Source organism: Dreissena polymorpha, chromosome 3, assembly GCF_020536995.1.
Source record: "Dreissena polymorpha isolate Duluth1 chromosome 3, UMN_Dpol_1.0, whole genome shotgun sequence".
In the NCBI taxonomy this organism is placed as follows: Eukaryota; Metazoa; Mollusca; class Bivalvia; order Myida; family Dreissenidae; genus Dreissena; species Dreissena polymorpha.
This window is the reverse complement of record NC_068357.1, coordinates 84,800,919-84,811,243: the sequence shown is the minus strand read 5'-3', so window position 1 is coordinate 84,811,243 and position 10,325 is coordinate 84,800,919. Positions and strand designations below refer to the sequence as shown.

General features: G+C 36.3%; 1 protein-coding gene across 4 annotated transcripts; it reads left to right on the top strand.

The window, feature by feature from the left end:
* The first annotated feature begins 657 nt into the window (after positions 1 to 657).
* On the top strand, positions 658 to 7,486 carry LOC127875070 (uncharacterized). 4 transcript variants are annotated; one of them, XM_052419890.1, is made up of 4 exons: positions 658 to 1,112; positions 5,039 to 5,214; positions 5,945 to 6,108; positions 6,339 to 7,486. In XM_052419890.1, the coding sequence occupies exons 2-4, from the start codon at positions 5,039 to 5,041 to the stop codon at positions 7,265 to 7,267; spliced, it is 1,269 nt and encodes a 422-aa protein (XP_052275850.1). In that variant the 5' UTR covers positions 658 to 1,112; the 3' UTR covers positions 7,268 to 7,486. The 4 variants fall into 4 exon arrangements, with proteins under 4 accessions (XP_052275850.1, XP_052275848.1, XP_052275849.1 ...); XM_052419888.1 differs by lacking the exon at positions 658 to 1,112 and adding an exon at positions 3,473 to 3,862; XM_052419889.1 differs by lacking the exon at positions 658 to 1,112 and adding an exon at positions 3,473 to 3,888.
* The last annotated feature ends 2,839 nt before the right edge of the window (positions 7,487 to 10,325 follow it).

Below are 10,325 nucleotides of genomic sequence, written 5' to 3'. Positions count from 1 at the left end.
TAAAATTTTCGTTATACGCCGTAAATTTCCGTAGTCATCCGTACCATGATGAAAGTGTCATGAAGTATGAAAAGCTTAAAATAATGTTTTCATGCTGCAGTATTCCAGCTGTAAACACGCACTGTGGTCATTCTTTATATTATAATGGTTATTCCTGTATGAAGTTTTTATTGTTTTGTTTCTTATTTACCTTATATCATTTAGTGTCTGTAAGATTGTCAAAAATCATGGACGCTTTCCTATAAATGCATATAATAAAATATGATACAAATGTTGGTATAGATCTGCTTGTAGGCATCGCTATTCTATGGTCATACATATGAGTCGCGTTCTGAGGAAACTGGGCTTAATGCATGTGCTTAAAGTGTCATCCCAGATTAGCCTATGCAGTCCGCACAGGCTAATCACGGACGCCACTTTCCGCGTTTATGGTATTTTAAGTTTCAAGGAAGTCCCTAACCGAAATCAAGTTTAGGCGGGAAGTGTCGTCCCTGATTAGCCTGTGCGGGCTGCACAGACTAATCTGGGACGACACTTTACGCACATGCATTATGCCCAGTTTTCTCAGAACGCGACACATATCTAAGTGATATGCTTATGTTTATCTGGTTGACTCAAGTTGTCGTCTGTTTTTAACATGGCAGTTTCGTATCGTTAAGTTTATGTTTATATATGCTGATCGAAAACGTGTATTTTATCTATTGCAACGCAAAATAAAAAAAGTGTTAAATGTGAATCAACGTTGTTAGTAAATTGTAATTACATATACAAGTTCAGTAAACAGATATTTTGAAATCAACTAACTTACGGAGAGTCTGATGATATCTAGACTTAATATGTCAATGTCACATATATCAAGAGTCGTTGGATGCGTGCTGCAATATATAAGAGGTATTTTGTTCTACAAGCGACCAGGATAAGTTAATTTGAACCACACAGTAACTTACTGAGTAAGAAGCTCATTATTTTAAATAAATGAGACTGAAGAGCCAGCATCACGCTTGAAAAGACTCAAAACTTTTCATAAATAGCGAAATCACGCCGGGTATGCGAATACTTCGTTGACGGATGGCACTTCACTAACAAAGAACAACAAACGCCACGCGCGAGAGGTAAGTTCCTCTGTTTTATTTAAAGTTATATCCTAAAGATTAGTTTTTAAGAAAAGACACATGGTCGAGTTGATAAATGGTGTATCCTTGTGTATTGGGAATGCACAATTTCACGGAAGAATGGTACAGTTTTGTCCCAAAAATAGAAAATTCGATCGGAAAACAGCATAAACTGGATGAACAGTAAACATTTTAACAAAATAAAACTACTTAGAATTATTGCAAGAAATTGTTTGCTATTCCAGCATGTAGAGTAATCACTGTGCTTCAAATACTGAAATTTTGATAGTATTCAATGAAATATAAACAAAGATAGTGCATGTTGTAATAGGTGGCATACATAAAGTTGCAGGCACTTTGTTTACCGATAAAGGGCACTTCAGATTACGGAGACTTTCAACAAAGCGGGCACTCTAATAACTGAGTTTTATCTTCTACCTTAAATGCATTTATTTATATTATGGCTATTCATACGAAACATTTTGAAAATATATTTTTCAAAAATCACCTTACTATTAATTTATACTATGTTTATTATAATTGCAATTTTCAAATAAGATAATATTTATTATTAAATAAATGTGTACATAATGAACTTGTTTTTTATTGGTAACTTGAGATTCAGAGAAATGAAAATACAACGGATAATGCGGATCAACACAATCGTGTTTAATTTTACATTTGTTCTGCATACAATCCTATGTTGGTTGTGCTTATTTGAATCGCATCATCAAGGCGATACTTATGCGCAGCAACAAAATTAAAAAGAGAATGGTAAAACTCCCTTAATTGTGAGCCCTGCTTATAGGGAGCACTTCCCTTTACGCAACGCTAACGTTTGCTCGAAGTGCGATTCACCTGACCCTAAATCACTGTATTGGTTGAGTTTAAAGAAACATGGACAAAATTAAATCGTAAAAACAACTGATTCTGGAAAAAAGGAATGCGTACATAAAATGTTTAAATGTCAGATTATGGAGTCAGTACTTAGTATACCCCCACAAAGGAAGTTTAGGGTGCTATATAGAAATTTAGAATTCTGCCAATATATCTTCCCACAGTTTGGAAATGGACATTTCTTGTCATAGTTCACAACCTCTACCTCATGGGTTTTCTTGTGGAATTCCATGTAGTTACGAGTGGAAAAAACCTTTCCACAACTTTCGCATATGATTGGCCTATGTTTGTCCTCGATGTGTTTCCTTTTATCTTCCTCAGTCTTAAAGAACTGAGTGCACACTGAGCACTTTATGCATCCATCCTCATGTGTCTTTAAATGACGCTTCAAGTAGGCTTTCCTAGCAAAACTGGCCTCACAAATTCCACACGAGAACCGTTCGCTTGTACACAATTCTTCTTCTAAACTAATGTCCAACAACGAACCGTCGGCGGCATTCATAAGCTCCGATTCACTCATCCTGTAATAAATAATTGTGTCACTTAAATGCAACTTCATATGCAGCATGTGTTGTGTTTATATTAAAAACAAAGACGGATATGCATAACTTTTTTCACCACTGTCGTGTGATTAAATAATCGACCCCGCCCGTTCTTTTATTGCTATTTTCGTTTACTGGCATTAAGCCAAAAAGTTCCAATAGAATTTCTAAACTGCATCGCGTCTGATAATCTCTGAGAGGCAGTTTAAGCAGAGTGATTATTCATGACATGCTATCTAATATATAAGTAAATAGCTTCAGTACCTTCATTTGGACATAAAGATAAATGCTTTAGATCAACCGTTTAGAACGTAATTAAAAACATATGGTTATATAGATTTTACTCATTAGACATATCCAATTTGTTTAACATTTCTCTTTCACATTTATACCAAATCATAATCATATTTCAAAGGGATAAGAACATGCTTCGGTAATTAGTTTTTTATTTGCGTACTAAGTACATACAATTTTATTTATGGCCTGCTTACTTTAACAGTATTCCACAGCGAATTCTGCATTTTTTATTCACAAAAAACGAGTGTATTATATCTGGAAAAAAAGTGTCTAGATGTCGGGAAACGAAGTTCCATTGTTTTTTAGATGATCGGTAAACGAAGTGCAGATGACAAATGTGCATGCGACTCTTAAAACATTTGAATTTTCTCAAATACATTAGTAAACTATAATGTAACATGTTGTAACATTACTGGATATATTGATCTTTTATTTCGAATAGTAAGCACGTTCTTGATTTATTTCCAAGTATGTTTATTTTGTTAAAATATGTACTGATCATTCAATTCATGCTGTTAATCGATGGAATTTTATCGTTTTTTTTTCATAATTCACCGTTTTTCCGCGAATTTCTTTCTTCGCAATACGAAGTGCTATACCATTAATCACCCAAACAATGTTCTGTGTCTAAAAACCAAATAAACAGAACATAAATACAAAAAAGCTGAAGAACTCACCTCTCGCGCGTGGCTTTTGTTGTTCTCTGTTAGTGAAGTGCCATCCGTCAACGAAGTATTCGCATACCCGGCGTGGTAATAGTATCGGCAAAATAATGAAATACTGTTGGCAATAAGCATATTTCCTCGCGCGTTAAGAATTGTCAATGATGACGTTATATTGACATATGTTTTATGACGTCATATCGCGTCGTTGTCATTGGATCAAGTAACGGGTTGGTTGATTGGAGTGGAGGTGTAACGTGTGCTGAGGGAGAATGTAACGTGTGCTGAGGGAGAAGAAATATTGTATAAAAAGGTACACGCGTTTTGATTGTTGGCTTTATACAAACAACGAGTTCGTAAAGATCATAAATTTAAATAGTAAATAAAAACTCTCTTTATGTGTTACCCGTGAACTTAATGAGGTTTAAGGCTGAAAACCAGAGCTTATTTATGTGCTTAAATGTACGTTGTAAAAAAATAATGTTTTATTAGCATGTATTCCTTTTAATTGCAATATTGCTTATTAGTATCGAAGCGGATTTCCAAATACTTTCTGTGAATAGTTTTATTACACACATTTTCCTAATTATAAGTTAAACATCGCTTCGTTGTATGTACTTGTTTGCTTTTGTGTACGTTTGTATATTTAAAATTGAACTTTTTAGTTTATATTATCAAATCTATTAAGTGAGAATACTTAATAATGTACCATGCAATATGTGTGAAAAATTCATTAAATGATTCATGGGAGGTTTTGCAAAACTCGCGGACTTTTTTTAAGGCCAACTCCGCATGATGGGCTTTATTGTACCAAAATACAGACATGCTGCCACACCATGTTCTTTTGTGAACAATGGAGAATAGTACAACGGGGAGAAAATATGTATATGATATAATGTACCTTATTGTCCGAATCAATAAATATAATGTGTTCGCGGCGACCGAAAACAAAATAACATGTTCACATTTATTTTAATAAGCTATGTTTAATGTTGTAATATTCATCGACACACACTTTTACTACGTACGCTTTCCGGATAGCGAACTGATTATTACAAAGGCAACATGGATTTCTTGTCCATTCGTTGCACGTTAGTTTAGATGGTAGTCATCTTACCGAGCAGACGTAGTATTATCCGGGAACTCCGGTTATCACACAGCACATGACGACCAAACAATCACAAATGTCAATAAACTTAAAGGTTGACTAGTGCAGCTTTGGAAAATAAAAAACTTGACCCATGTTTCGAAGAGTCTTAAGATCAATTACTGGAACACGCCCACATTCCCGAAAAGGCAGCTTTGCTGCTATAAAAGGGAACGCAGAGCACAAAACCTTCGCTCAAATTTTGTTTCTGGGGTAACACTTTGCTTATATTGGTTCTCTTAATACGTATCAAGAGCATAATTATATAATAAAATGTTCAGGTATAACAAAGTAGGGTCAATCGGGTCAGAGGAAACAGTAACGTGTTTTAAGAATGATAATGCCCTGATAACGCCTTCATTATCTGGAATTCATCCACAGATGCCCGATCTTCCGTGCTTGAAGGTGGCTTTGAAGTTGAACACGCCCTCCAAGGTCACAGGTGGGCACTATCGGTTGGGCGTGGTCGGAAACTGCAGCTTCTTGGGCGACGGTGACCCGCCGAACGCCCGCATTGGTCAACAGACGAGCACAGAGATATGGGTCGTGGAGATATGGTGATAATATTTTCATTGAGCGTGCCACGTGTTAGGCAAAAAAAAAGATAAATAAATAAAAAATAAATATATATAAATGAACAAAACATCCTCCGTCTGTCTTAATTTGGCTAAGCTTAGAATTTTGTCTGCATCATATTGCAACTTTTTAGCCTAATATTTTAGCGTCTGCATCATTTAACTTAATGTTAGTAGCATTATTTCAATGCACATGTGGAATGTACCAATGTGCCATATTACAAGATTTTAATACTGACTGCATAATATCGAATATTACAACTGATACCATCGTCTGCAACATATTGAAACTTACTCAATCTCATTCTTATGATGTCGTCTGCACCAAATTGAATCTTAGCTATCGGATAACGTCGCTTGCACCAAATTGTAACTGTTCAATGTCGTCTGACACACTTATGGTGAAGAAGAAATTGTCGGAAAAAGATTATACACAATCCCTGTCCTATCGTCCCACCGGCACCATTTTTATACTTTATGCAAATTTAGAATGTCGTCTTTTCCGTAATTTATACAGAAATATCTTTAGGAACCATTCAACTGTCGCCTGATTCTCAAAGCATTTACGTCGTCATTTAAGAAGAAACAACAAAAGAACGTATTAGTCAGTGTCAGATTGGCGAGCCAAATCAGATCAACCTTTCTTGTATACCCTCTTATACAGTGTTGAAAACTACATGTACACAATCTAACAATGTCGTCTGCTCCACAGGATGCCGGAAAACTTCGTTTTCGAGTACCGTTGGGTGGAGTTCAAGCGATGTACTTCCTTTATATACGAGATCGAATCCATAGAACCCCGGCGCGTGGAGGTGGGGCTGCGGTCGCTTGAGATCCGGAACAAGTTTAACATACTCGGGGGAACGTTCAAAGAGGGTACGCTACTAAACTTAGCGTTGACATGACACTTTGTGTCGCTGATTATTCAATAAATATTAACGAGAAATTCTTGTGAAGTCACGCTTCTTGAATTCCAATATTCCTGTATTTAATTGTTTATAAACACTCAATGTCGTTGCTCATTTGTGGCATGTTTGTCATTTTACGACAACCCATGTTTTGAACAATATACGTGAATTCATATATATGTTTTAAACTTATTTCAGATATTGGTCATCCAGTTTATTTTACATCTTTCTGTGCACCAAAACGTTCTTTGGAAAGTTCTCCACCAAACGCCCGTCCGCGCCCATGTCCGCCCTGTCGTCCGGCTCATGCTCCTGCAGCTGCCGCCAGTAAAAAGTCGTCAACGTCTCGCGAGCTTAAGTACAGCCAGGCGTTAACAGATCCGAAACGTCCACAAGCGTCAGACGTGAATAGCCAACCGCAAAAGGCCGCTGTCGGTGACGAAATTCTCATGGAACGCCTGACCAACGCTTCCACCCTAGCCTCATCGAGTTCATCAGAGGACAACGCGTCAGACGACGGAAGCTACTCTTTGAACCTCGCAGCGACTAGAGAATCTATGTCCACTGAGGTCATCAATACTGATTCCGATTCCTCTCACTCGCTAACAAGCATTGCTGAAAGCGCTATCCATATGCAAACCGCAAGCAGTGACGATAGTCTCCCTTCTAGGTCATCCAGTGTAAAGCCAGTACATCTGAGCCTCCCGTCTACCAGTGGAACATACGTCTCAAGTGTTAGTCTTGTAGCAAGGCCATGTTCGTCTTCTAGCGCACAATCACTATCGCGTCGACGACCTCATTCGTCTGTGTCAGCTCCTTGTCTAAGATCATGTTTTTATGGCCGCACCGATCGCTGCATGGAGCCATTCGTCGCTGAAAGTCACGACCTTGAACTTACACAGAGACGCAACGTCCGGTCTGTCGACGAACTCTACAAGCTCGTGTGCGACAACGAGACGCAATGCCTACAGGAGAAACTGACCAATCGCCTCAAGGAATACCTGAAGACGACTTTTGTGCTGCAGAAAAAAAAACTCTCCGACATGCTAATCCATCTAGCATGGCTAGTAATGGGGGCCGCTATTGACAGGATATGGCTTCGATTCTACGAGCTAAATTATCCGTAATATGTAAAGTAATAAAGTATGTAATATTTCACTAAAACAATTCATGCTGAAGTGCATCACGATGATTTAGTTTAAAAGAATCTTCCTTTTTATGACATTAAAATATTATATTACTATTTATTTACCACGGATGCACCTGTCAAATGTTTCTTGATTCCGGAAATTTGTATTTTATGATATTGTTTAATAATCTTTTTATGGAATAAAATTTATTTAATACTTAAAGTTTCATTGATTTATTTATGATATATTTGAGAACAATGCAATCTCATATGATTTTTAATTAAGTTGATGTAAGATAGTCAATGGTTAAAGTTCATGACCCGAGTCCTCGGGCGAAGCATTTTGGGTATACACAATCGCACACTCGTAATATAGCTTTCTTGTTGTCACAGCCAATGCGCGATGATAGATAGCTTTATGGAATGACATTTAGGTGAACATTACATCATTCATGATGAATATTTACATTATGACAGATTTTTATTCCCATATTCTTTATGACACGTCCAACATGCTTGTTGTCTATTCGTTTATACTTGATATCGACGCGAAAACAAATCAATTTTATTTTCTCTGATAAATTTACACTATTCCATCGATGCCATGTTTTATTCAAAACGACTGACAGTTATATAACAATATCTTAATATATGTCTTGTTAGCTATTTGAAAAATGCATGCATTTGTAAAATCTTTATCGGGGTGTGTCTTATCTTTCTACTTAACTAGATAAATATACATGACGCCTTATCTATGATCGCTCCGCCCACTAGAATTGATCCACCAATCAGCGATCGATTAATCGGGCGCACTCGTTAGCAACGACCTGTCCGCCATTTTCTAGACAAGCTACATGTTTAGGTTCACTTTTATTCCAACGAGTTTCTTTTGTTTTCCTCTTAAAAAAACGATTAAAAATGATTAAACGGTGTCAATGGGGATTATGTAACTCGGACAATCGATATCCTGACAGATTAGTTGGTGACATTGAATTTATTTCGTTTCCAAAGCCGAAAAAAGATTGACAAGAGCAAATGGAAGCTTCAAGAATTACCGAGATCCCCTTTATAGAACATTAATTTATTTCACAAACTTGAAATGTCATATAAGCAATAACTAAGCATTATTAAGTATGTATTATGTCACGTGTGCATGTAAAATAATTGAGAATTTTGGTACCCAATTCGTGTAACTTTACGAAATCCCCGTTAAAAATCGCGTTTCTGTGTGTGTCAGAAACAAGTGAAAACCATTTTGTTATTATTTTAATAAAGACGTATCGATAAATGCTATTGTAAAAGAGTTATTATTACTGATATTAGTTAACCAATAAATGCGGTAACTACGGGAAAGTCGGTACCTGCGCGAGCGTCTGATATTGGTAGCCTTATTAATTTATTATAGCCTGACCGTATTCCATTTCGTACAACGCTAATTTTATATCAGACAATGTCCAAACTTACTGTGTTTTTTTTTGCGCTTTAAATTATAGTGGTTGATAAATGTCCCATAAGCAATGTTTAATTTGATTAATATCACTTTTATACGCAATAACATGTGGGATTGAGGTACCCACCCGGCGTCAGAAAGCGCGTAAAACTTCACCGAATTCCCAGTTATAAAGCGCTCTTTCGTGTCAAAACCCGTGGGGGAATGTTTCGGTAATAATTTTGTTAATAACACGGGTAAATACCGGTGAAGTGTTCATTTATTGCAAATACCACCATTACACGTAATAACGGGTTCGATTTCGGTAAGCGCGCAAGCGTTTGACAGCGTGTTTAATGTACCGATTTACCCGTTATAAATAGCTGATGTTCTCTTTAAACGTATATTTTTTGCATTTGCAGAATAACTTAATGGCATAAACCCCTTTACAAGTGTAATATGGTGTTTAACAAATCCATAAAATCATCCGGAATATCGCGTAAATCTATATGCAGTCTATAGGCAAAGAAGCCATTTTGGTGTTAGCTTGTCTAGGTTTTCTTCCCGCTGAGCCACGCGATTAAGTGGGCGGAGCGATCACTGATAAGGCGTCATGTCAATTGGGATCATACCTGGGCCTTCGATATACTAGTATGAAGGGAAATCTTATCTTCCTGCTCAGGTGTGCATTCGTGCGGGTTTCAATGAGTCTTATCAATATACTACTACACTCAATAAAAAAGAAAACATCCACAGGTATAGTGTGTATGTTTCGAGACTTGTATTTAATAATTCAACAAGCAACGTATTAAGTTTATGTTTGAACACTATATCGTACCAGACTAGAAATGGAGAGTCTATGACAATATAGTTTTAAACGTAAGTATTGAATTTCATACACCGCAGCATTTGGAGCGTATAATTATTAGTACTTCAATTTAAAATGACATTTTTTAATGCGAGAAATGTCATGTGTATCTATACTATTTAACCTTCACAAAAAATATTTTAATGCAATTCATTACAAAAACATATCAAAGCGCATTAACAACTTATTCGGTGTCATGTGCTATTACATTGCAAACATTTTAATACGATCTCTATTAAGAAATTCAGTTCATAAAATCACCAATAAATTCATAATAGTTCAATTCAACTGAACAAGAGCGAAACAAGAGCAGATTTAAAATGACGTCAATCGTATTCATTTATGGAACATATGTGACAGGTATCATCAAATAAATGTCCCGTCATTGTATATTTAAGAAATAATATTTTTCTATCATGGTTTGTTGTCGAATAACCCACTGTAAGGAGTATATATGCGCAGGAATTAAATCACGAGTGCGAAGCACGAGTGATTTGATAACACGCATCTATACTCCTTACTGTGGTTTATTCGACAACAAACCATCATAAAAAATATTTCGATTCTAACACGATTCTGATTGATTTGGTTCAAGCTATATGGACGTGGACTATATTTTTCAATTCTCCGCCCTTCTAAGAACTAAGTTCACTATTTACTGACGTCATTGAATTGTACAAACATATGACGTTGTTTTCATTCATAAATATTTTGCAAATGACGTCACTTTCATTGAGAACACAAATCGTAGAAACTAAA

Excerpts from the sequence above, each read along its gene's own strand:
- LOC127875070 (XM_052419890.1), top strand. The coding sequence starts at position 5,039 with ATGCCCGATCTTCCGTGCTTGAAGGTGGCTTTGAAGTTGAACACGCCC. Across the intron at positions 5,215-5,944 it reads ATATGGGTCGTGGAGATATG|GATGCCGGAAAACTTCGTTT; the intron begins GTGATAATATTT and ends TCTGCTCCACAG. Across the intron at positions 6,109-6,338 it reads CGGGGGAACGTTCAAAGAGG|ATATTGGTCATCCAGTTTAT; the intron begins GTACGCTACTAA and ends AACTTATTTCAG.